Source organism: Coloeus monedula (assembly GCF_965178545.1).
Source record: "Coloeus monedula genome assembly, chromosome: 3".
Lineage (NCBI taxonomy): Eukaryota > Metazoa > Chordata > Aves > Passeriformes > Corvidae > Coloeus > Coloeus monedula.
In genome coordinates this window covers 84,334,238-84,362,220 of record NC_138783.1, presented here as the reverse complement: position 1 = coordinate 84,362,220, position 27,983 = coordinate 84,334,238, and the positions used below count along the sequence as shown (strand labels likewise).

The 27,983-nt window shown below is 40.4% G+C and overlaps 1 protein-coding gene across 1 annotated transcript; it reads right to left on the bottom strand.

Moving 5' to 3' along the window:
- Positions 1–4: 4 nt before the first annotated feature.
- LOC309571123 (arylsulfatase D-like) lies at positions 5–27,786 on the bottom strand. The gene is given in 16 exon segments (XM_082278331.1): positions 5–24; positions 359–551; positions 7,406–7,500; positions 7,503–7,641; positions 7,643–7,667; positions 13,689–14,033; positions 14,324–14,445; positions 14,739–14,901; positions 15,289–15,423; positions 16,678–16,814; positions 17,554–17,977; positions 21,049–21,171; positions 22,590–22,711; positions 24,608–24,757; positions 25,287–25,336; positions 27,690–27,786. Coding segments are annotated over 14 exon segments (2,154 nt in total). The 5' UTR covers positions 25,313–25,336; positions 27,690–27,786; the 3' UTR covers positions 5–24; positions 359–403.
- Positions 27,787–27,983: the final 197 nt, after the last annotated feature.

The window sequence follows — 27,983 nt, the reverse complement described above, 5'->3', positions numbered from 1 at the left end:
GTTAGCCAAACGTTTAGGCAGCTTCTAAAAGCAAAAGAAAAGAGGTAATATTACAAAAAACAACTGTAAGTTTTACAATAGACTTTAAACTACTATTCTCAAAGTTTTATGGGGACTCAGTATTAGGTGCAAACAGCAACCAAAGAGTGCCAGCAGATGGAGCTCCTGAATATGTACAGAAGTCCTTGAGTTTTATGATACTGGTATCATTTTCTAGGGGTTTTATTCTTATTTATTATTATTGTTGTTGTTGTTATTATTATTTATTCACACAGGAATTTTGTGTCTGCATTTCTTTATTGACATTTGCTCTGATCTGTGCAGATATTCCCAGCAGAACGAGTGGTTGGATACTTACAAGAGTCTCAAGGCACCCCTTGGACAGGGGTATAGGATGCTCCTGTTAAGGCTCCTGGAACGAGTGGGACAGGAGCACAAACGTGATTGGTGTGGAGTCACGCTGGTCATTATGGAATGGCTTGACTGTGGCATTTACTGCACCCACTGCCACACACAGTGTCTGGAAAACGCTTCTTAAACCATGGGACCATCTGCAAAATCAAGGGACAGCAACAGGGCTAAACTTGATTATCTTCCTAGAAGACCCTAAGAATATCTCTGCACGTTTTAGTTGCTCAAGGTGTTTGCAATGGAAGCTTACAGATGTAAAATACCTATGCTAGAACACATCTTCTGATTGTTATTTCATAGAAACCCCAATGTGATAAATGCATAGTGAGCATACTATACTATGTATTATATAAATACTAATAGATCCAAATTTGTATTAGCTGCTCTTAGATTCTCATTAAGTTGGGGTGGTGGTAGCAGGGAAAAAGTGAGATTAGCTTCTTACATTTTCTTAAGCACAACACCTAAAATCCAGGAAAGAGCCTCAGTGAATGTCTCTCTTACCATTGTTTTCCCTGCTAAACTTCATAGTTTTCCATTTTATGAAACAGCTACATAGTTGGTCATATAAATTCTGGTGAAAAAGAAAAAAAAAAAAAGAAATCAGAGCCTAGCAGTTCTGGTGATTTTGCATGCGCTTTTGCAAGGTCTGGCCTGCTTCCAGCTGCTGATAACTCCAGGTGGACTTACTACTAGGATCTCAAATCTTTTTGAGATGGCAGTGTAGCGGTGTTTCACTTTCACAGCCTGGATGCAGTTCCCCCGAGGGCCCAGTGAACTCTGGTCCCATATTTCAGAGCTGGGGCAATGACGTGGCAAGTGCATGCAGCCATTAATCTGTGACAACAAAGAATGACTGATGGCTCTGGTCATCACCTATCATGGCAATATCTTCACGGTGCTTTCACAACAGAGGCAGAGCTCTGCCTTCCCAGCAACTGTTAGGCAGCATTACATTTAAAGAGCTTGTGGTACATGATCAAGCCAGAACTATTGCAGTGAAAATCTTCAGTCTACACCAAGTAGCTGAGGATCAGCCCTTGTGAGCTGTAGTGGAGCAAAAGGACGAGACAGACCTGAACATCTAAGAAACCCCTTGACTTCCCAAGGGTTGATAAGCTTTCCAAGCTCATACAACAGTTCTGCTGTCTTCCACTTTCTCCCCACAGGTTCTTGCACTACAGCCAGCTGGTCACAGCAGGCACAACAATATTTAGACAGAAACTTACGTAGAGCCCCTCAGCAAAACTGTGAACTTGAACCAAGGAGGCATACTGGTAGTATTAAAAAGATCTTAATACCATTGGTTGTGGCACTATCTGATTTACTGCAAGCCATTTTAGGAGCACTACTCTTACTGAAGGACTACATGAATGACCACACTTACTGAAAAAACCCACCACAATTTAAATATGCATATTCACATTCCTCTGTTAGGGTCTGATTCCTTCTGAAAGCAGAGCTCTCACTGACAGCACTATGATGTGATGAACCCATTACTGGGCCCTAGGGCTTGTCCAGTTTCCTCAGCTGTTAAATGAGAAAACCCAACATAATTTATAAATCTAACAGCAGCTGCGGTGGTCTATTTACCCACTGCTTTTCTTATTCCACATTGTTCCCCCCCTTTCCCTTGCCCCTAGACCTGGCCACTCCCTTGGGCTCTCCCTGTGGGTTCCTGTACCCCAACTCCGCCCGTGTACCACCTCGGGGCCCCTGAGAAAACCCCCCTGCACCGTGGTCAAGATGTCCCTCAGCCTCAGGAAACCACCTGGACAAGATGTAACATTAAAGATCTTTGGAAGCCACCACGAGGGTCCCTTCTCTGCCTCCTTTGCTGTCACTGTGTTACAGAGCCCAGCCAGTGGGAGCAGGAGCTCAGGGAAATCCAAAAGGACTATGGGAAGGCGAATCAGTCGCTTTGCCCTAAGCAGCCCCGCTGTGCTCTCCGGGAAAGCTGCAGCTTGCTAAACCAGACCTAGCACTGCAACAAGCAGCCTCTAAAAATCAGCTATATCTTACAGAAATCCAAGAACACATCAGATAGTAATTCCCTCTGTAAGCCAGTAAGCCACAATAGAATGATCATCAGGACTAATAAAAAAGACCAATCCCTTTTAAAAATGTGGAAAACAAACCCTCTTGTCAATTATTCTTGTTCGAAATCCCTCTTGCTCCTGGAGGTGCTGAGCAGTCCTGATCCTCTAAAACATGTGTGGGTGAAAGCCAGCAGTAACTTGCTCCTGTTGTTCTTGCTCTCCCTTTCCCCTCTCTCCAGCATGGACCCACTGGGATCCCTGCCAGCAACAGCCAGCAAACTGGAACAGCCATCAAATGGGAACAGCTATGCAGGTTTTACATTAATTCCAGGCAGAGTACAAAGTCCTTATTGTTGAAATACTAGCACAACAGGGCTACTGCCTTTTATAGATTCCCTATCCAGTTAATTGTGTGAAAGTTTGTACAAAGTCTGCCACTGCTCTATTTCAGTGCTTCAGAAGAGATGCTATAAATAATAACAGGGTATGATACAAATTATTTTGTTTCCCCCACACAGCTTTTCCAGCCTTCCAGATGAGATAAAAGGACTAGAGCTTTTCTTCTGTCGTGTTGTCTCCCCATTTTCATTGCATTTTCTAGAAAGGCAGGCATACCTGTGCTGAAGACATAAGTGTTTATTTGTAGTGTTTACTGTCCGTCCCCTTCTTTCAGATCTTAACTCTGGTGTAATACATTTTACAGTTCAGAAGGTCTTTAGCAGTTTCTTGGAGAAGCCCTATTTATTTGCTGACATTTTGGTTCTTCGTGTTACTTGAACAGAGCAACTGCTGAATTTAAGATTGTGTTCTAGAGAAGTCAGTAGGAGTCAGTGTGGTGGTAAGAGGAAGCAGCTAAAACTATCAGTTTCATATAATCCAGTGGCTGGGATAACCAGGGTAGGAGACAGTTGTTTGGTTTTTTTAATCTCCTTCCACTTATGACTATATGCAGTTATTTTTATGTTTTGACACTGGGCTACTTTTATTCATATCTATTTGACTATAATACTTATTTTGTATGACTGCTTAGCAGCTTGTGATGCTTCCGGCACAAAGACTTTTCTTGAAAAAAATTACATTTCTCAAAAATTACATCATGCTTTGAGAAGGGCAGATCTTTGAAAACTGCCAATAACATAAGTATTAACTTTCACTGGCTTTCATCCAAATTATGACTAAACTTTTCTTTGACTATTTACATCTTTCTCACCAAGTGCTCACTACTGAAGATGGGCCCATGCTGCTGCAGGCATGACTTAAAAATGCAGACTGAGACAAATTGCACTGCCCCGCCACCCTCACCCCACAAAAAAAACCCCAAACCAAACCAAAAAACAAACAAACAAACCCCACACCTTTACATTTATCCCTGATAGCAAAATTCTATCTGGAAGCAAAGACCTCGCATTCTGTTTCTCACCACTACGTTAGTGACCTAATACAGAGTTAACAGCCATGATTACTTATTGTCTTCAACTAAGACACTAAATTTTAAACAAACACTTTTTCTAACAAAATAAGTAAATAAGCAATAGCAAAGGAGAAGGGAGATGAATTTTATCTCTGCAGTTTGAGCCCTGAGGTATTTCCTCCTCTTCAGCTAACCAGTTTTCCACTGCCCCTGAGCACAGAAAGCTGCTCTTTACTCCCTGCTGCAAACAGGCAAATGCTCTGCCAGCAAAACCTTTTTTTTTTTTTGAGTCACTGTGTGTTCTATACTGCTGTTTTCTTTCTGGCTTTTTACACATGCCTGAGTACTAGAAGCACACACTGGCATTCATTTACCTCTTTCTCCCTTTGACAAGCTTTCTGAGTGCACTTAAAAGTAGTGAACGTAAACATTGAAATGACACATACAAAATTCCATAAAATCACTTCTATGTCAGACCTTGGGAAAAAAAAATCCCTAAGAGATAAGAAGAAAAGTGTTCATTAACTAAACTGGCTGAGCAGATTTACTACTTGCAGGGATATTTAATAAAGGGGAAGCAACATAACAAACAAACTACAATAACCTTTGTCCATTTACTACATTCAACAACCGATTTCCCTAGAGTTCTAGGAGGATGAACTTTGACTTCATCTACTACTTCAAAAATACAGCCATTAATAAAGCTCAAGGCCCTAAAATCTGTGTAATTTCATTGCAAAACACAGTGCAGAGTCCTTTCTCCTTAGAAAGTCAGGCTGGAGTCACACCACTGCATGTTTTTGTTTTGTAGGTTTGGGTTTGTTTTAATTTTTTTTAAGTAGTATTAGCATGATCCCTTTATAAAAGTCATAGTTTGCAAAAATACATATATTGCTACCAAATACTTTTTACTCCAATATGACTCTCAAATGGACCTTGTGTTTTTAGAACTGACATTGAAGTAGTGCAAATTATTAACTCAAACATTTTTATTAGCTTCTTATATGCAATGAAATTGCTCTCGCCAATTTAGCATGCAGCAGGTCCGCTCTTTGAAGGGCAAATTGTTTGTCTCCTTTGTAGCTGCTGCAGAGGTATACTCCACATCAATATTTTATACCTCATATTGTCTGTGATATAGGTTATTTTTACCTAGATAAAGCTTCAGATCACAGTTCACAACTCGAGGACAATCCCTCACTAAATCAGATTTGCTCCACCTCAGGTGTTATTCAGCATCTCAACAGAGATAACAGAGCAGTACAGGAAGCCAGAAACTTGCCAACCTGAATAGAATGGCAGCAATGGCTGCAACAATGGCAACATAGTTCCCCCATCCTCCAACTATTTCACTTGTTGAATATATTCCTTGATTAAAATTAATCACTCTTGATATGTTCCGTGAAGAAAAAAAAGAGCTAAATTTACAGAGAATAAAAAAATACAAACCTCCACTTCAACAATATCTCCTCATTACGAGAATATTTACTGTAGCCAGGCATATCCCATGTTTCACCCTCATCCCAAAAAGCCTGGCAATGCCACCATTCATTGGGAATCCACCAGAGTGAAAGGAACCACTCATTCTTAAAAATGCTAAGAGCAATCCAACTCCAACAGAAAAATTTGGAATAAATTCTTGTCAGTTAAGCTAAAAACCTGTAATTACACACAACAAAAGAATATGCCTTCTTGTTTTCTAACTTCAGATATTGAAAGAAATAATTTGCACACTGCTGCAAAACCAGAGCAAAACTCCAAATTCTTTAACACTTATTTAAATATTAAAAAAGTGAATTACAATTATTATATATAGAAATATTTAGTGGTGATGTGCAAAAGTCTCTTTCTGCTTAGCTGTTGGCTGAAAATAAATGCTTGCTTTCCACCTTGTATAAAAGCATGCTACAGAACAGCTTCATCTCAGTAAACAGTATATTAAAATGTAATTAAAAATGCTAATTTCATATTGCACTATAGCTCTGGAAGAAGCATGTTTAGCACACCACATGCCACATACTCTGCCACCTGTTGACCCCTTTCTTCCATAGCTTCTAGGTATACAGATGTTCAGGAGATGAGAGGCAACAAGTAGGGATAGAGAGAGAGAAGAAATTAAAAACTCCCAGCTGGTGTGAGCACAGTCAGTTTCTCAGTGCTTGCAGCTGGTGAGCCAGAGGCAGGTGCTGCTCATCAACCAAAATACAAGGGATGCCCTTGGAAAAAAGATGCCAAAAGCAGGAGATTATCAATAGCCCCTCTTTTATTTTTCCTTTCCATTCTGCACTCTCAGGGAACCAGCTTCAACAGTGCTCACTGAAGGGATACAGATTTTAGTGGCCTGGAAAATATCAATCCTTGCTATTTGGTACCATGATTATGTTACCACTTAGCTTTGTGCATTGTCAGTAAGTAATACTCTCGTGGCAGGTAATCCAAATTTTTAAATTTATTATGCACAGCAGCACCCTGCCTTCAGAGCAACAGCAGTAAGGGATGGTCTGGCCCTAGGCTGTACATTACCTCATGCATTTTCACATTACAATTAACACTCCCTGGTCTAAATGATCTAATTGTGCCTTCTGCCTTCAAACTACTCACCTAGGAACACACAACTTTCCTTCCAGCCAGGACAAGAGCAGCACACAACTGGAAAATCAGAGACAGAAAGAGGGCAGAGGAATGACATTAAAAGAACAGCAACTAGGGGCATGTCTGCTAGAGGAAGAGTGAGGAACACAGGGAGGCAAACCGGGGGTAAATCATGCTTTGTGTTAACCCCTATGAAGTAATAATAACAATATTAAAATAAATAAAACACTGGAGTTTGGTTTGAAACACTTAAAAGCGAAGGAAAGCACAGCTTGTTAATTATTGTGCTCTGCTGATCCCCCCCATCACACACTGCAACCCTGATCACAGAGTTTTTACTATTTACGACCTGCTGGAGCAGCTCCGCCGGCAGGTGGGGGCTGAGAGCTTGCCAGGGGAGGCTTGCAGGGAGTAAGAGCAGAGGCTGGCGGCCGCCCCCTCAAGGAGAGCGCAGCTCTGAGAGTTCGCTGCTCCAGCACGACTTCCCAGCGCTGCCTGCATGGGAAGGGAAGCGGAATCCGCCTGGGACAGCGCCGGCTTTGGCGGCCGCTCCCACCGCGAGCCCCAGGGTCCCCGGGAGCGGCGGCACCTGGTGGCAAATTCACCCCTTGCCAAAGATGGCTCAGCTCTGTTCAAAGAAGGAAAAAAAAGGTTGTCTCCAAAGGAAAAACATAGTAAGGGTGGGGTTTTTTGGGGGGGAGGGTTTTTTTTTGTTTGTTTGGGGGATTTTTTTGTTGTTGTTGTTGTTTGTTTGGGTTTTTTTTGGAAACACACAACCCAACCAAAAAAAAAAAAAAAAAAAAAAAAAAAAAAGAAAAAAAAACCCAAAAAGGAAAATAAAGCCAAAACCAACAACAACGACAAAAAAAAGAAAAACACAAAAATACTTCCAAACATCCCCAAATCCAAGCAGACCCCTTATTTTTTACTTACTCCATGCTCGTTCACTTACTGCTGGAGCTTTGTTCTCACTTCCCTCTTCACCTCAGGCTTTCTGATCTTTGCTTCCAAGGAGGGCTTATCAAAACCACGGCTCATATCGTCGTATCAAGAGTAATTGGCAGGGCCCGGTCTCCTTTAAGAAAGTGGGCAAAGGCATTTAGTTCATGCTGCCTGCTGCAGGGGAGGGCTTCCCTGCCTGCCCCGGGTAACACGTGTTGAGTAAGGGAGCGTTGCTCTGGATGGAGCAGATGCTGGGAATAGAGCTGCTGGAGCTGCCAAGGCAAACGGAAGAGCTTTAGCAGTAAGTAAAGCTCAGGGAAAGCTCCTAAATCTCGGGCAGTGACACTGTCGGCTACAGCACACCGTGTGGAGAACCACCCTGGGGGTGGAAGTGGTAGAGCCCTGCCTAATGCAGAATGAGCCAACCAGCTCCCTTGAGATCAAAGAAAATCCACTATCGTATTGTGACGTTGATGTGTGCACTCCAGTTCTGGTAGCATGGCTAATTCCTCGTATGTTGTTATAGTTCCTCTCTTTGTGAGTTCTCTCCTAATACACATGTGGTTGCACAATCTGGCTTGCCACGCATCTTTCCAGTCCCATGGGGGCTTTTTACTGCCTGTGTGTGCTTATACTAGTTTAAAAAGAGGGTATGAAGGTATTACACTGTAATATTCTGAATAAGGGCTTTATTCAGAGAAAGGCAGAAAACAGGAGAGAGGTTCTTGGTGTAGACATATTCTTACTCGAAGGCTAAAATAAATATCAATAAAAATACTATGGCAAGAAGGAGAAAACAGAATTTACTGACTAGCCCTTGGTAATTACAATGGTATTTACAACATCATCAGTGGATGTGGTGTATGAGAATCAAAAGGAGCATTCGGGTCTTGAATGTTATCAGCATATAGAAGTAGTTACTGCAACATTTTCCTGAAAAACTTCTGCCCCAAAAAGTAATAGGGAGCTGGGAAAAGGCCATGGAGTGGGGCAAAGAAATGAGAGTGCAAGGAATGAGGTTTCAGCTCAAGTTAAACTGTTGAGGAGAGTAGGATGCTTGCATGCATTAGGGAGAAGATATTAAAGGAAAGCTTCAGAAATATGAAGAGAAAGATTTTAATTTTTTTTCTTTTTTTGAGGGACTTGGAAAGAATTAGGGAGAAATGGTACAATTCAGGAGGCAGAGGAAGATTCCTGGATTACAAACCAAGACTCAAGGAAAGGATCCACTCTGCAAAGACCCAGTGAAAAAAGTAGGGATTTGGGTTTGGCCCTTTTACTCCAGTGTAGGTCTGATCACACCACTTCCAACTCTCTTATCGGTGGGAATTCACGCTTTCCAGCTAGAAAGGCTCTTCCATCCTGTGTCTCTGGCCATCTGCCATAATGAGAAGCAGAGTATGGTGATGTGATGCTTTTAAAGCACTCTTTGTTACCAGCATCTTTAGTTTGGCCTCCAGAGAAAGACTGAAAGAGGGTGAAATAAATCAACTTCCTTATCTCCTAGTTATCAACATTTTTTCTTGACTTCTTAACTTCTTTCATATAGATTGAACACATATTTTTAAAAATACTTGCAATTTTGACTTTTCAATTTTGTGTTATAAATAATTCATTAATTGTAACAATTAGTAAGAAATAAATGAACTGCCTAGGGGCAGAAAGTCAACTCTGTAACTGGCTCACATGTTTGACTTTTGCAAGTATCCCAGTCTTCTGCTGAGATTAGTAAAATCCTTTATAACAAAAACCATCAACAAACCGTGAAGGATACTAAAGTGTGCAAGAGCAAAACAGTGAAGCCCCAGTGAGAAAACAATGCTAACTGAAGTGAAATCCTAAAAAGCAGGACAAGTAAGTGTTTGTTCTTTACATATTAGTAGTAATTTACAATAATAACTTCAAATTGCTTCTTTTAGATAGGATACAAATGCTTAGTTGTAAAATACCATGTGATGATATGACACGTAGTGGAAATTATGAGGCCACATTGTGTCCATTCAGTTTCATGGTACTGACAGATGCTGTGTGAGTTTTTAAATTTATAATCCTGATTTTGACATTTCCGGGTACTGCCATTGATTACTTATATTTTGATTTGCCCCTGAGATGCTATTTAACAGCACAGACGGTCTTGTTTGAGATAGTGTTCAAGTGTAGACATCACAGATACCAGCTTGCATGTTCAGAGACAAAACTATTAATCTGTGAAGCCTGACAAATTATCAGAATATTCTATCATGGTGTCCACAGAAGCTTAGCTTGAAATACTGAAAACTGTGATCTTTTTGATGATTACATGCTGAAGTCAAGCTGAAGCACTTGACCAGTGTGTGTCCAGGAGAGCTCAAAACCAGCTTAAAAATATTCCTTTGATTCTAATGCAAAAAACCACCAAAAAACAAATAAACCAAAAAACCATAAAAGATCAAATACTACTTAGAGAATTATTCATTTTTTCTTCCTCTTCTTCTGATTCACAGATCTCCTTTCAGTAAAACAGACAAATATTTTATGTCCAATTTTTAAATGAAAAGAGGTAACTATGTTTTTAACAACTTAATTTTCATGCTCAAATGTTGCTTTCTACTGTGTTTGAAAACACTTTCAGTATCCAGGTTTAGATCTTAGGAGTTTTATAAGATGTTCTTGAAATCCTGTCTTGAACACTATCTATGTCATCTTAGGTTATGACCAGCATAAATCAATGAGATGAAAAAGTCAGTCTTAGCGAATGATTTGCACTGAAATAGTAGCCCATCAATCTTGTAGGAAAAAAAGAAAAAGAAATGTGAGCAAGCTGATTAGTATTTGCTAGTTAGGATGTTTCCAAGAATCTTACTGTCAAGGCAGCCTTTATCACTGCCTGGCATCATTCCAGGCATAATGTCCATTCTACCAAATGCTGAATGTTTGTTGATCCCCTGGCACTTTGAAGATCATCAGGGGATGATCACTGTGCTTTCATGTGCAAACACCAGTATCCATGACAAATCCTAGCTCAGATGTTTTCCAGTACCCTCTAGTCCTAATGGATATCCTACAGTGCTATGAAGTATTTCAGTGCCAGGAAAACTGGCTCGCTGATATTCACAGGTATTACATCTGTACATTTCTAAAGGTGTTGAAAAATTGAGAGGATATAAAATCCCAGATACTAAACCGGCTTGAGAATGGAAGTGATATATTGGAAAATGACTGAGAAAATTGAAAAATGCCAGTCTGAATACAGTAATTTCAGGTAAAGAAAACACTTCATATTGAATATGAAAAGACCTTTAAATCTCTCCAAGAAAGAACCAGTTAAATAGAATACACTCAAATGAGGGAAAATAGCAGACATTCCTATCAATGCAGGAAGTAGCAGCAATCAGAACATGTGAAAGTGATGGATTTACTGAATCTCCTGAATTTTTCACAGAAAGACTGAGCACCTTTCTCATCAATAGCACTGATGGAGCATCTGGTTGAATTAGAAGAGTCTGTGAAATGCATGAAGTCACAACATAAAATAAAACTTTGCTTTTAAGCTGTAGGGCTTTGTTTACCTACAGATTTCCTGGTGACTAAATTGTGGGAAACAAGAGGAAATAAAACCAAAATAAACCAAATGTTTACCAAAGAAGATGAACAAGATAAATTGGTCCTAGCACTGTAGTTAGAAGAACAGCTAAAAACAGTGAAATAAAACAAATGGGGAAATTATGTTCTCAGATACCTACATATTCAGATATACCAGTGTAAACATGTCTATGTGAACAGATGTATTTACAGCCCTACAAGGAAAAGCATTACCTGCAAGGCCACTTAATTAGGAACAACTATTTTAACACAAAGAAGGAAAAAACTGCAGCAAAAGAAAGTACTAAAGCAAAGAGGTAGACCTAAGTAATTCTAGCTCTTTGGTGGAGTGAAAATGTAACTTGTGAAGCAAAAAATCCTTAATTCTGCATTTCTTTTTTTCATAGAAAATTATTGGTTGTTTCCATAATTAGTGTTTGGCATCTTTCAGAGAGTCTTTTCTGAACATGCTCCTTGTCAGCAGGAAACAGTTATGACTAAGATCTGGGCAGCAGGGTAACTTTTGCAGTCCTGTGCCCCAATCACTGAACCGGACATCAGTGTGGTGCTACTGTGGCCGGCAATGCCAAAAGGCCCTTGCCGGTGCTGTTTAGGGAGCTGGGTACTAAGGGAGCTTTGGAAAAGGAAAATCCTTTCCTTTTTTTGTTCTCCATCAAGAGAGGCTGACTCCAACCGGAGGAGTCCCACCCTTCTCAGAAAGTACAGCTAGCCACTGCCCAGCTTGTCATGTTTCCAAGCTTTACTCCTTGCCAAGGCCAATCAGCTGCCATCATCACTGCCACTGGAGTAACAAGCTACAAGGAAAGAAGAAAGCCTCTCTGTATTGGGTTGACCCTGAGTTGATGGACAGTCTTTAAGACCAATTACGCTTCTCACAATTTACATATTTAAACCGCACAGAAAGGCGGGACTTCCCTTTTGGTCGGAGCTCGCTTGCTGGAAGGTGGGGGCTCCGGAGCCTCCCGGCCCCGCCAGGCTGGGCCGGGGCCACTGCCCCTTTCCCCCTTTCCCCCTTTCCCAACGCTGTGGCACGGACCCTGGGTGGCTGGGGGGCTGCCCCAGAGCCGCAGGCAGCTAAAACCAGCCATGGACTGCTCACAGCTAAAACCAGCCATGGACTGCTCACAGCTAAACCCATCCAGCGCGGCTTCTGGGGACCGGCGGGTCCCTCTCCTCTCCATGCAGAGCCGGCGGAGTCAACGGGAGCCGGCAGAGCCTCCTGTCTGCAGCCAGCACACTTCGTGCTGAACTGAAGAAGACACCACACAGCCAGCAGCACAAAGGGAGCGAGGCTTTCCCCACCGTAAAGCCCGAACAAGAACACTCTTCAGCATGGCGGTGTCAGTCAGAGAGAAAGAGAAGTGAGTCCCGTGGGACGGAGCTGAGCATGGCGGCGGGAGAAAAGAGGGCGGTGCCGCGATTCTGGCGGGCAGCTTAAAAGAAACCTTCTTGCATGCCGTGGTAAGAAATTGTAATACCACAAACTGTTTGTCTCTTTAATCCATTTGAAGAACATGGGGGGATGGAGTATCTTCGTGTGCCTGTGAAGATTGTGAAGAATGCCGATGCCAGGCTTTATAGTAGCAAGAGGCTGTTAGAGACTTGTGGCAAAGAAGAGCCTTTGTGTGCAGGCCAAAAGAACTTATCCTTAAAAAGATGAATAACCCCATGTGATGGCCCATGTTTTGCAGTGTGAAAGAACTGTGAGATTTTTCATGGGAGAGATGTTCTACACACAGCAGATTGTTTGTTTCCGGGCGGATCTGCTGTTAGTGGCAGTTTGGGAACCACGTGCAACTGAAGGAAAAACCCTTTTTTCCCTTAAGCATAAGAGAGAGACTTTTCAAGAACTGGAACACTGACTAACATCCCATGTTTTGTTATCCCTTGTGTGAGCTAGGTAAAAGGAGAGAAGTGCTGGCTGGAGGGGGGGGGGGATTTGCTTTAATTTTGTTTTGTTATTGTCTCTTTACTTTTAATTCTATTAGTAATAAAACTCTTTCATTGTACTGCAACTGTTTAAGGTTTGTGCCTGCTTTGCTTTTCTCCTAATTCTTATCTCACAGAAAGAAAACAAGTAAGTAATGAATATTTTGAACCAAAACCACTACATTTAATTGGTGTTTCTGCCCGGTTTCGAACTCAACCCGCTACACTCTCCTAAGAAAGATTCTGTGAAGAACTGCAGGCAAGATTATTTTCTAATTATTTTGGAAGCAATAGTTTGCAAAAATTTATTATAGGGTCACCTTATGCATTGCCAGGATAACAAAAGGGTAGGGAGATAAGGATAGCAAAATTAAGGGAGACCTCAGTCTAGGAATCACTTGGAAATTCAGCACAAAAACCCAAAGCAAATCTTTTGAATATACATTCAGAATCATCAAAACATAAGTTATATCATTACTTGTACAGCTCTAATCTTGGCCTGCTTCAGTGCATTTGAGCTACTCATTCAATTGTCAGCAGATGCAAGTAAAAACATGGTCTTCAGGTCATTCTATCTTGATCCCTCCCTGAGAGAGTCCAGTTTAAAGCTACCTTTACTAAGTACTGTGCCATTCACTGGAACAATTACTTTATAAAGGCTCAGTTTAGAGAAACAAATGACCAATGGATCAACATTCCCAAAGGAAACACTCTTAATCTAAATACATTTTTGAGAAAGTTATCAGGTTCTATCCTTTATAGGTCAATAAGTTTATTATCACCTTCCTTATCACACCAACAGAACGGGAACGTCCCACAGCATGGCTGCAGCCATGGCTTCCACACCACGTTGGACACAGAGAGCTGCTCTGGGACTGGAGTCAGTGTCCTGCGATGCTCCTCTATGGCTCTGCCAATCTTCCTTATGACAGTGTCAAAGAGGGGCTCTGTCTCAGCCGAGAGAGGTTTGGCTTCAGAGGGGTCTTGCGAGAGTTCAAACAGCAACGGAGGCTCATGATGGGTCACGCCTTCCCCAAAGCATGGGCAAAATCCTCTATCATAACAAGCCCCAGCTCCAGGAGGACTGAAGATGGGAGTCACATAATGAGCCTTCCAAACAGCTCCAGCTGGCAGGAAAGGAAGAATCACAGAAGGCTGGTTATAACACTGTCAGTTATCACAAGGAAGAGTGAACGTTTCTCTAGGGTTCATTTCTGGATGCGCTTCAGCTCTATACTTATTAGTTAATGCAGTATTGTCATTTCTCCTGGTGCTGTACAGTACAGGCAGTGCTAAGTAAGTTCTTTACCACATTACGCCTGGAGCTACTTGGAGAGATGCAATCCCAGAACAAAATGTGTTAGAACAATGTGCCCTCCTGTAGACTGAATATAATCGGAAAAAGCTCTGTACTCACTGTCCCTCTGGTGCCAGCGCGCAGCATGTAAGTGAACGCCGCAGTAATGGAACAGGAACTCGTGCTCCGAGTGCGGCACCGCTCCTCGCAGTAACGGCAGCAGATCCCGGCCATCGATCACCCTGGCAGGAAAAGCAGAGAGCACAGCGCTGAGGTGAGCTGGGCAGGACTGTGCTCCTCCTGCACACCTCCTGCTGGAACAGGCAGCTCTGGACAAGAGAGAGGATTACAGAAGATGGCAGGTAGGGGCTGAATCTCAAATGTAGAGAAGAGGCGACTGAGCTCCTAGACATTGATGTGTCTAGAAAAGCAGCAGGACTGAAAAAGAAAACATCAAACTCTTAGAATGTGCTTCCAATCTAGATTTTCCATTGTTTTGGGAAAGAAGGAGGAATAAAGATACTTTTGTTTGTACCTGTCCTGAGGCACTGCCCCTCCAGCCAAATGAACTACAGTAGGATAAATATCCATAAGGCTTGTAGGTTCATCAATAACTGTGCCTGCAGGTAACACTCCTGGCCATCTAAATATTCCTGGGACACGGATTCCTCCTTCCCAGCCTCCCATAGCCTTTCCACCTTTCATTAAAAAAAAAAAAAAAAAAAAAAAAAAAAAAGGTTTGATTTAAAATAGAGAAATTTTACACAAATTTTATTGTATTATCATGTTACCTTGATGAGTCTTCTTTACTCTTTTGGTTTTTCTGCTAAGCTCCTACTGAGCATCAGTGAAAGTGTATTCACTAGACCAGCCCCCCAACAATTTGAGAATTTATGCTTGTAAAGGACACCTGCCCAGGTTAGAATTTACTGCATTGTTACATGACGAATTAGAATGAGACATATTTGCTTATTGGTAATAAACCAGTGTTACTCCTTCAGTGTGCAATGTTCTCTAAGCCTTAGGGGTGTCCTAGGTTCTTTACTAGTTGTTGCTGGGTTGTCACTGTCCCTGACAGCTCTTACCTTTGTATATTCCATTCCAGCCACCCAGCTGCCTTTTTCCTTCTTGTCTTTCCAGCCATCCACCATGATCTGAGGCAAAGTAAACTAGTGTAGTATCTTTCAAGCCTTCCTTGTCAATAGCATCTAGAACCTGGCCTGTAAACACAAGAATATGTGTATATTAAAAAGCAAAAATATCCCTCATATTACATTAATTTTAACCTCTAACTTGTAAACATTTACCATTGTAATTTCTAACCTAGGTAAGGCTGCTCATTAATATTTTTTAAGATTGGTATTTGTAGTTATGATATTGTTGTCTCTAAAAGCACAGAAAATTTGTGATGTGTTGTAACCACTTTATTATTGGTATTTTAACAAGGAGTGCAAGAACCACCATCACAGACAAGAAGCCTGTATTGTCAAGGGCCAAAACTACCACGTGCTGTAAAAATATGGAAAGAAATTATAATCTAAGGCCCCAAAAAGTTAGATTCTGCATCAGTGGTGGCCATCATGAAAACTACAGGAAAAACATAAGGTTACCCTTTTCTTATGTTATCTAGACCACAACTGGGATTTGCATTACATTACTGCGTGGATATAATATGCATTAATAACAAAGTTCCTTTAAATTTCAAAGTCATTCTTGAGCTGCTTCTGACGTTCTTAATTATATTTGTGGTGTTAAAATGTTTGATGGCTAGGTTTGAAACCAAAATCTTCCTGTATGTGTACCTGACTTTTCTCTCTTGTGCAAATGTGGGTACTTTTTGTCCATTATGACTGAATGATAAATAATTCTCCTTCCCCTCCAGAAAAACAGGCTGAAAAATAACTTGAATCTTTTTTTTTATTTTTTTGGGGGGGGGGGGGGGGGGGGGTGTAGCAACACCAGTATACATTGGTGAACATTTCTGGATTTATGATTGTGGCTGAAATTCAGTACTCTGCTTAATGCAGCAGCCACAAATAGATAGCCTGCTGTTTTTCATCTGGAATTAATTTACTTACTGATTTTGTCACCTTCTGATGCATCCTACTTAGAAATGACTGTACGAGGCTGAAATGACCTAGTCTTTCCTAATCATAGAAAATGATATAATTATCACATATTTAGTAAGAAGAACAGGAGAGCTCCTTGACAGGATCTAAGGGGACATGGTTAAAATATATGTGACCAAAAAAAAAAAAAAGAAGAGTGAACATTTGGTCCAAGACTGGAGAAAATAAAAAACCAACACTATAAATCAACAGTGCTCACACAAGATTGAAAAATGTTTATGAAAAGCTTAGGATTTTTTTGTACATGCTTTTAATTATCTTTCTCATTCTTTTAATAAAACCCTTTTATTTAGACCTAGGTAGGAGACATTGTTAGAGACATTGTTATGTGCTGTGATGACTTACCCACCATCCAGTCCATTTCCTCTACGTTGTCTCCATATAAACCGTGTCTGCTCCTCCCAAGAAACTTCTCTGTGGTGAGGAGAGGGGTGTGGGAATGCAAAAAGGAAAGAAAGAGGAGGAATGGTCTGTGCTTATTTCTACAAAACAGAAGTCAACACTGTGTTATGAGGGAGGAAGGTTCTCAGTGCATATAGAAGTCAGTTGTAATGAAAAATGGTATTATTTGCATATAGATATTTCAACAATCCCTTCAGAAACACCTTACTTTGTAGGGTATTATAACCCAGTGATTAGGATCTGTCTGATAGAATAATGTTGGGCCTTTACAAAATTATCCTTTTTCTACCCTGAACCATGTAAAACTTCCAGATTGAAGATCCACTTTCTGCTGTTGCAAAACACCACTGTGCTACTGAAGTGAAGGCAGCAAGTTCATCTCCTGCCAGCTGTTACCCACTTATCAATCCATATGATAAGGCTACATCACAGCTCTGCTTCTCTTTCCCTGGCCCACACACACATTCCTGACATCACCTGGTATTCCCTAAAGCTGCAATGTTGGTCTCATTGATAGGTATACATATTTCTTAAATATAGCCTAGAAATATTCAATAAAACCAATGGAAATTGGGAAATGTTACCAGCTTTAGTGAAGCTAGGAGTAAGGGGCATCCTTAAGCAGCAGCTGTTTCTTTAATTATATGATATAATTATTGATATTATTTAAAATGAATAAAAATAATAGTACTTCTAATCCTACATAATATTGTAAAAAATAGAAAAAACTTAGGAAGACATGAAACAGAAATGTGCTGTTTAAAAGTTGCAAAATGCACAAGAACCAGAAAATTTGTGATCAAAGGAAGCCCACTTCACCTTTCAATAAATGAAATGGACTCTTGCAAGACAAGGGACGTAGTTCTGTCTGTCACCATTGGCTGCTCAGTAATTCCATGGTTTCTCATCATAATGCAGTTCCAGTACCGTACAAATCCATAACTTGAGAACCAGGATACGAAGAACAGGAGACTAAACCCAGCAAGGCAGGTCAGTGTTTTCCACTGGACTGAAATCAAGCCAGTCAGTCTTCCAAGGACAGCAGTGAGTGTAATGAGGCCAATCATTTGAGTGGAAAGCCAGAGTTTCCTTCTAAAGGCTCTGTCCATCTCCGGTGTTTCTGTTGGCTGACAGTCACTTATTAGTGTAAAAGGCATCCCGTAGAAATAGTCAAATCCATGTTTTAAAGGGTGATGGCAATGGTCATTGCGGGATTCACAGTTAACACCTTGATGCCACTTCCCTGAAAATAGAGGTTATTAAAATATAAAGAGATAATATTTTAGAAGAATGGACTTTTCCTTACACAAAACATTTCTCAAAAAATGGTTGGTTGCTTTCTGCTTGTGACAACTTCTCCATCCTACACAGAAATATATCAAGTATGTAGTTGTATAAGGGGATTGATGAAAGTAAACCTCTACAATTTATAAATTTTCAACACATTTGTTCGTGCTCTGTACATATATTCATGCCCTGTAGCTTTGATCAAACATTTAAAAAAATGTACTATAAAGGAAACTAGAAACTGAGAAAAATTCAGAGCTGAGCAAAAATGTACAACCTTCTTGGTGACCTGTCAAGTATCAAACAGGAGGAAGCTGTCCTTTTGTAAGCATTGGGCAAAATAACCTTGTTTTTTTTGTCACTTTACCTTCAAAGTACTATGCAGACCTCTTCCTGGAAGGTTTTGAAGTGCTTGATGTCAGGACCATGGCCACGCTCAGTGTTGGTGCCAGATTGATAAGGGGAGATGTAGATAGACTAGTCAAACTGGCAGCTCAGGTGACTGTTTGCCAGACAAACCACTGGAGCCAGAAAAACTTGAGCTCAGGAGATCAGGATTTCTCATGAAGCTGTACATTTGTAAGTAACTTTGATGATCATTATGTCTTCATATACTGAATGAGAATAAAAGACTTTGTTTTATAAATATTTTTGCTGTTTATTTGTGTTTAATCAAATTTTTAAAAGTTAAAGCCTCTTTCTTTTAAATATTGAAGTCTTTGTATATCAGAAGGAATATCTCTTGGCCTTTTGCAACACAATTTGTTCTTTGTTATCAACATACCAACTATTATGATGAATGGCACATCAAAACCATGCTTTTGCTTCCCCTCCAATCTATTCAAACAGACTGGTTAGACACTTACATGGTGACATAGCAAGTTGGCTCATTTGGTTGAAACCCTAAGGTTTGTGAATGTCTGAATCAAGTGAACAAAATCTAACAATCATCAGAGGTTTAACTGCATTTTATGCAGATCCTGGATGCCAGATAAAAATGGACATTAAGAATTTTACCTGAAAACTAATTTGAAACGAATTCTTATTGTGGAGAGAGGAACTGTGCACTTACAGGATGATGTTATCCTCAACAAATGGTTTGCTGTATTACCAGTACATGTACTGGCAGCCAACCCTGAGTAGGTTTCAAGTGAATTGCAGTGCATTACAATAGGAGCAGAAAAACTGCCTCAGAGAGGAACAATTGCTGCTTCTCGGCTGTGAATATAAAGAAAGAATGCACGTTCTGTCGTAGGTGGATGAATTGCTTTCAGCTAAAATCTCTATGCAGTTTACCTCCTGACGTATTTAGAGCCAGCTGTAGAACAAAACAGGTTTGTAATCAATACGTAGATGTATTGGTCATAAATACAGGTGCAGCTAAAGTATTCTTGGAATTCAGATGCACTCCAACACTAAATCTCCAGCTGAGGTTGATAAAGGTTTCTGACATGCTAGAAAAGGATCAAACCTCCAGAAGCTAAACTAAGTGTATAATTAAGATAAATTAATCTCTGAGGGCATTAGTTATACAGCACTGGTTTTCTGACTACAAAGTACCTTCAAAGCATTTCCCAACAAAAAATCTCATTATCACCTCAAGCTGCAGGTTATTAATAGGATTTAACTTTGCAATTAAACTGGTTGTGCTCAGGGCAAAACAATCACAAACAATTCAGGTGAGACTACTTAGTGCTCATTCAGCTGTGGTGGCATGGGTAGATGTTATGTTAAGATTTTTTGCTTCATGACTTGAATGTAAAGTTCTTGTGGGTTTTTTGTGTCACTTATCACTGGTGCTCTCCGTCATCCCCCATGGTGCAATTAATCAGGATCTGTCAATCTGGTTAATCCAAGTGATGCTTTTGGCATCTGTGATTTTAGCTGAGATGCCCACAGGGAAAATGCCTCCCCATTTTGCTTCTAGGAGGCAAGCAGCACAACTCCGCTGCAGGGCAATTCCCTGGGGAGAGTGAAGACAAATCTGATTGCTTTGCTAGTGATAACATGCTGAAATCAAGATGAAGCATGCATGGTCTGTTTTATGAGCTGATTAAAACAACTAAAATAATATCACTACAAAACTAACAGGAGATGAAGCTTCAGTAATGCAGAATTTAAACTGCTTGGAAGGCTTCTTTTAGTTTTGTCTTTTGTGTGGTTTAGATTTATTCTGTTGAATGAATACAAATCTATTTCTGCAGGAACTTCTATTAATACATTCAGTTGGTTTGTGAAGCTAATATTTTTATGTGTCAGATACAGATTTTGGATTTTGACATTTTACATGCTCAGGTGAGGTAGGGCAAATAGCTGAAACATCAGCCAGGAATATTTGTACTTTATCAGCCTGTGGAACTATGTGACATATCTAAGATAAATAATTATTTGAAACAAGATCATGACCAAAATTTACAACTGTAAAAAAAAATAATAGTCCTATAAAATATAAAGTAAAATGAAGTTCTCATTGATGCTGAAGAAGGCAGTGGTTTTGGGCTGTATGGAAATCTTGGTGAACTACAGTGGCATGCTGTGACTGAAGAAAAACATAATAGCTTTGTTTTTGTTTCTGAAAGGCCCAATCTTGTGACACTATTAACTGTCTCTAATGTCTTAAGTAGCAGCTGTTGCCTTTTGTGTGAATCTGCTCTGAACTGTGTAAAACATTATCATGCATATTTAAATGGCACCCATATTTTTACTTTTCTTTCAATGAAATAGTATTGGAATAAGTATCTTATACCTGGTATTCAGGAATTAATGACATTTTCTGTTATGTATTTTAACAGCCACGGCTGTGCTTGAAAGTGGGTTAATGGTAAAGATTGTCCTCTTTGTCATATGCTTGTTCTTTTAAGAATTATGCTTTTTGGTCAGAGTTTCTTTTTACATATTATTCTTGATCAGGAAATAAGAATATTACAACTGAAGTACGAGCAGTTACTAACTAAAACAAATAGTTTGAGTGAGATGTGCAGGTAAAACACATTCCAGAACATCTTTAGGAGAGGAGTGTCCCCATACCTATCAGTCCTGTGCTGTAGCCTTGCTGCTGCAGTATTTTGGCAAAAGTGGTTTCATTTGGAGGAAGCCCTCCTGAGCCGGCATTCCAAAAAATAACACGGTAATCGTTTACAGCGTCCATCCCTAAAAATACAATAAGAAACAATCTGAGTAAGTATAAAGGGTTGAGTACTTTTATCCAACATACTTTTTTTTTCCTGATTTCATTGAAATGAAATTGGTAAATATTTATCCTAATGCTGTTTGTTTGGGAAAATGAATCTAAGACCCTGGACAAGATTAAGAAAGACTTAAGACTCTCCATAGTACCTCACACTGAGACCTTTTTTTTCTCTTTAATTTAATTTCATTTGGAATGGCATGGTTGTATAGGAGATTTTACATGTCACAGTAGCACCTAGGCTGTACGAAATGCACCTGCTTAGTGTGAATGTGAGGGCAGGGAGGAGCATAGGGAGACTTCAGCCCTCTATCACTCTCAAACTCCAGCTCACTGAAGGCTGCTGGGGAGCTCAGGATTTCCTTGCACAGTGGCATGGCTGGTATCTGATCTCTGAGCCTCACAGAGTAGCTATCTTCTCTTCACCTGCAGGTTTACACCCTACCATTCAGCATTTTGTACTGGAATAACCCCATCATACAGCGCTACATAAAGTTCAATCTGTCAGCGTAGCACTGAACGTCTCTGGCCCTGTTGTTACAGTGGGAAAGGGTCTGTACAAGCCCATGTGTGTTTTCAAACTACCAGTCTCAATGGGAGCTGTCATGATAAAAGTAGGATGATGTATCAGCTTCAAAATGCCTCTGGAATGAAGGCTCTGAAGATAATTTGCAATAGAACAAGTTACTGGTAGGAACATGTAGAGCTATTTGTTTTCCATACCTCTTCATCTCAGGGATACAGTTTGACAGGATAGTGTTTTTTCTTCAAAAACACAACTGGGAAAAATAATATTGCTGTCAAACTGTTATCTCCTAGGACAGATTAATTTTGGCAGATACGTAAAGAAGCTTTCTGATGAATGACTCGTTCTGCACCTTGACTGAAGGGAACGGACACACATCTGCACAGACCTACTCTGCTCCCTGCAGGGCTGAGCTGCCTCTGACATCTGATGAAGAGTCACCTATGACAGAAATTAATTTAACTTGTGCTTTTGTTAAGAGTGTTGTTATTGTTATTAATGTTTTGTGTAATGACTTTTTTGAACGTAACAGTTTGCTCTAACTCCATTCTGACTGCAATCTGTACAACGGAGCTTCAAAACATAACCAAAATTGTGAGCTGGGGGAGACCAAGATGCCCTGCAGAGCTGATTTTTCTGTTCTGCTTCCCCCCTCAATCAGTTCCCTGTAGCCCACAGATACAGGTACCACCTCAAGGGTATTTAGCCTGTCTGACATCGCGTGTGTCTCAGTGAGGAGTGGCATGTCTGTGACTCCTCTATTTGCACCCTCATTTCTTCTGTGCCCATTGTATGACATTGTTCTCTCCAGCAATAAAGCAATGTTTAAAGGCTGTGTGGCTTTGCAAGGCAAACCTGATCGGAGGGGATATCTGCCAGTGAGGAAAGCTGCTCTGCTGGGGGTGCAAAGTGGAGCTGCAGCAATGTGTTGGGTCAGCTTCACTCCTTCCTTTGCCAGGCGATCAATGTTCGGGGTCCTAAAAATGCAACCAATGCCACCAGATATCGTTCAGAGAGTCTTTCAAGGGAATAAGAAATTATATACTTATCTTTATTTTTGGAAGTTTCTTCTATTTGAAGACAGCCAGGAAATATATATATTTTAAATTCATTGTAATTTTTCTCATATGATGGGGAAATATTTCTCTTTTTCTTTCTTCATTAACAATCAGTATCTGGATTAATTTCAAGTCAACCATTCCTTCTTTTTCCCATGTCCTATGAAGAGTCTTGCAGAAATCACAGAATTGTAGAATGGTTTGGGCTGGAAGGGACCTTAAAGATCACAAAGTTCCAACCTCCCTGCCATGGGCAGGAACACTTTCCACTAGATGAGGCTGCTCAGAGCCTCATCCAGCCTGGCTTTGAACACTTCCAAGGATGGGGCATGTACATCTTCTCTGGACAGCATGATCCAGTGCCTCACATCAAAGATCTTTCATCCCTCCAAAACTGCATTTCCTACACTAGCTTCTTAAAGAGCAGCGTATCAGCCTCAGTGTATCAGTGTAATGGTAATTTAGTTGCCACAGGGTGACAGTGCTTGACTAGACAAGATGCTACGTGACTTACATGTACAGATACAGATAAAGGAGCAAACAAGGTACTCCTCAGGATGTTTGTAGTGAAGGGAAAAGGAGAAAAATGGAAAGAAATCCTGCATGTTTTCACACTGTAGTGGCAATCTCTCACAGCAACATGAATTATGCCACAAGGCGAGTAAGTAGGTGAGAAGAGGCTATTTTGCAAGCAACTGGCAACCAACAAAAACAAGCTTGCCTAGCACACTAGTTACAGACAAGATAATATCTTACAGTTCAAAATACAATACCCCCCTCTTCCAGTGCGCCTACTTCTATTTTAAATTATTGAGCTTCAGTTTTACAATTTTGTTTTTGCAATTATCAGTTCAATGGTGTTCACAAGTAGACAAAACCTTCAGTAGGATTTTGAAAGATCCTGGATGTTTTGTTGCTTGGTACACTTGTGGATTCCTCCCTCAAAGACACTCTGCTAGGAAACAACATGTGCAACAAGGTTTCTTACTCTCTACAGCCTTTCGCCAGAGGTGCAGTCTGGGGTAACTTGGCAAAGAAATTGGTGTAGTTCCACCCTTCAGCACAATTGCCATCTCAGTTAGCTCATAAACATTGCTCCTCAAAGCAATGAGGAAGCAATAGGTCTGCTTCCCAAACTGCTGTTTCGAAATCCTGCCATTCTTAGCACTGCAGAGAACCAATTGCTAAGAGAGCCCAGGGACCCAGTCATCCTCCTAGTACACCCCGAGTGTAGCTCACTGCTCTTGAAAAGAAAAGCCATGCCTTGGGGATGATGCTGTGGAAGCCTGGCCTTGCAGAACCCTATCAGCTACTTATGATCACCAGCTGCCTGTCAGGAACTTCCTGACTGAAGCCTTTCAGGGTGAGATTCCAAGAACTTTGCTGCATGAGGGGAGGGATAGTAGCAAACTTGGTTTTGTTCAAACAAGTTACAAGCCAGCAGGCAATACTGTGGCACAGTTTTCAAAGAGAAGGCAAATTCTATGTCCTTGAGGCTCAAAAGAGAAATATTTCCTCGTAACTTTGCTCATTGCAGTCATTTAACTATATTTTGATGTGAGACTGGGAAAGAATGGCAACACAGAATTAAAATGAGATAATGAGGCCTGTATGTTGAAAGAAGGGACAATATTTCCATCTTTGGGTATAGATGTTTTTTAAGTGTTAAGCAGTTAAGGAATACGAAGCAGCTCCACATAGCAGAGCTAGCCCTGGGAATGCCCTCTAGGCTATGAGATAATCCTGGGCAGAGGATTTCAGGTTTACATTAAATACCAAACCAGCTCTGTTCACCCTTACGGCCAGTTTCCTTACCTGATAGTATCATTCCCATAGCAACCTACGTCCCCTATGCCAAGATCATCAGCCAGCAACAGGACAAAGTTTGGCTGAGTGATGGTGGAAAGCTGTGTGGGTGGTGCCTGCAGAAGCAGACCAAAAATCAGGGGTGTAGCCAGAGGAGACCTGAAACACAGAAGAAGGAAAGAAGCCAGTGACCTGGCCATTCATCACTCCCCCTGCATGTGGCCAGAGACCCTCCGATGTGAGCTTGGCTGCAGACCAGACCATGCTGTCCAGACAGAGGGTGTGCTAAGTGTTTATCATTTACCCAAACTGATGTAATGAAGAGGAAATGGCCAGGACCATAACTTTAAAATCTCCTTTCCTGATTGTTTCCAAGTTTCCTGCAAGTAGTGTCACATGGGAATTTACATGTAGCAGATGGCATACAAGTGATTTTGCTTCATGGCTTTGGATGTTTATTAAAAGTTGGTCTGGGAAGCTGAGAATGGGATCAACTTCCTCTGACATGTTTTCTGCCCAGATGGGGATCTTTTGGTTGTGAAAAAGTTAATAACAGGAAAAACAAACAAAAATCACATTGTGAGATAAACAATGCTACTCTTCTGTAACATGGTATTGTGTCATTATTAAGTTTCACTCACTTTAGATCTAAGTATGATATAACAGAAACTCACAATTTTTTTCTTACCGATGAGATGTTAGTTGCCAAATCATTTCTGCATTTGGAGTGTTCAAATCCTGAAAAACCAAGAGTACCTTGTCATAGTTACATTTTCCCAGTAGTCACTGCAATAAAAATAGATTAATAACTTAATCAAAGCCTGTTAACATTCTGTTTTATTTACTCCAGTGCACCTCAAATCAGACCCTAAATGAAGAAGAGTAAAGGCATTAATGTTATTTTTATTGCCCTTCATTTATTAGAGGAATTTTTCTTTTTGTGTAAAGAAGTTTATCTCAAAATAGCGAAATAATTCTATTTCCCTACATGAACCATCTGCATAAAAATTACTTCCTCTTCAGAAAAGATACAAGTTTTTTTAAAATCCAGTCTTCAATATAATTTATTTTTCTGTAATCATAGACAGTAGCAACATTGTGCTTTTTCACATAAGGTGCTAAGTTTCCTCTCAGGCTTGTAAGAGGTATTTTTAGTTGTAGAAATTCTAGTCATCTTTTTCCAACAATTATAATTTCTTAGAAAAATTCATGACCTCTTGTTATTTAACTCTGAGAATGAAGAGGTTTCTCTGGGGCTTTTCCTTTCACTGTCAGGACAGTGAGACAAACTAAAGACTTTGAAGTAAGGGCCAAGTGAGTTTGGTTCAAAAGCTTTAAAATAGACTTCTTTCAAATTTATCCCATGTCTGGCTGAACTGTCCCAAGCATCTCGATTTTATAAATTATGTTTGTTTGATACTTATTTTTCTTTTCTAGAAATTATGTATTAGGCAGTTTAGTTAATATCCATAGTTCTTACATTTTATCCATCAATTCTACAAACTTTAATGGAAAAAATTAAATTTCTGTGCTTAGAAAACTGTCATCCAAACACATGCTTACAAGCACCAGAATTGATGCAGTGTTGGTATCTAGATACTCAGTTTTCTGCATTTGAGTTTGTGCCTTTGCTGTATCCTAAGTAGTTACAGGGAAAGTACTGGAGAACACCTCAGCCATCTTTTACATTTGCATACTGTGAGCCTCCAAAACAGTTGAAGTAAAAGGGAGTTGGAAATAATCAGATTTAATAGTGCAGTTGGTTGTCACTAACCACCTGCGTTTCACAGTAGAGAGACACTGATTTAAAGCACAGCCTGGAGCTCAAGGCTGAGCTTCCCCAGAAGCTGCCTGTAAAATAGCAGGCAATATGCAGAAACCAGCTACTGTTTTATTATACTGACTGGTATTATTCCTGTCAAGCCATTTCCTCAGTGAAAGGTGATGGGAGCCCAGGCAGAGGAACTGCAAGCAGTCCCCTCTGCTATCTGAACTGAATTCAGCTTAAAGCAAAACCCTTTCCTCCCTCTCCCACTGTTAATCCCTCCCCCAAATTAATTTACTTTTTGTCCCTTTCTTCATCTATTTTAATAATCCTGGGGGAAATAGCTTGCATATTTTTCATATTTTACCAACCGTTTTCCTGTATTGATTCAAAGTTTACAATCAGTCTTTACCTTTCCAACAAAATATTTCCAATATACTAAAATCCCAATTCAAGCCAGTTTTCATAAGAAAAATATTCATATTTTTAGGTGTACTCATATACACTCTTCTTAAGAACAGCATGCATTTGTGGCATCAGTTTGGCAGCAGTCAGTAAAAAGTCACACAGTTAATACCACTCAGTTCAGTACAGTTCAGTCTGTGAAAATTTCTTTTAAAAGTTCCTATTTTGTTGACTTGATACAGATAAAAGAAAACACAGACTTGTAAACACGTAGCCTGCAGCTCTCATTTTGTTCATAGTCTTGTATAAGAGTAAAGTTGTTGTAACAGGAAAAGTATTTTAAAAACTTCCTTGGGATATTTTTATCTACAAAAGCAAAAAAAAAAAAAAAAAAAAAAAAAAAAAAAATTCCAAATAGGCATTAAAATTTTCCTGTGTATTTCCCAACATAGTAAGGGAGGAATACAGTACCTGGTCAAGTTATGTTCAAAGCAGGCAGCTGATAGACTGGCGACTTAAAACCATTCCAAATTTTTTCAGCTCGAGGACTGCTGCTACTGTGCAGTGTTTCTGAAGGCAGTCCTGAAATGTGCCCTAGCTGCACGTCCCACAGTTCACCACAGGAAAAGCGTGTTATGCCAGAGCTTTCAAGCAGCTGGATGTTCTGGCTTATCGTGGAGTCTCAAGCTGCACGTCCCCCTGCTGTTCGCACAACCCTGACATTCACACAATGAGTAAGGGTCGGGCTGGGGAACGCCACAGATGTGGCTAAAATGCTTTCTGCCTAACCACCAGTCTCTCGAGGGACGGGAATGATCTCCTTCAAGTCTGAGACACGCCCCTGAAAGGCACCATAAATAACAGCTCCCAGTAAACCTCTCCTCACTTCCCCCAAGGAAAAGAGAAAATAGCTGTACTTACGGAGCAGCAGTTCTTTGTTGTAGAACTAGAAATCGAGTTAATTTCTTCACTTTATGGCAACCCTGAGTGTCCGCTGCTGTGAGGTGGTTATCTCTGCACATACAGGGAGAAATAGTTCTAGGGTGGGGAGGAAATGCCGGTAGGAGGCTTGAATTTGCTTTTTCAGAAAATGAGTCATTCATCTTCACTTCTGAGTGCTGCCTGTTTTCTAGTCATAGCTCAGAGGCACAAATTAAGGTTACATGCTGGCTAATGCTTATTTACTTGATTTTTTTCTTATTTGAGTCCTCTTGT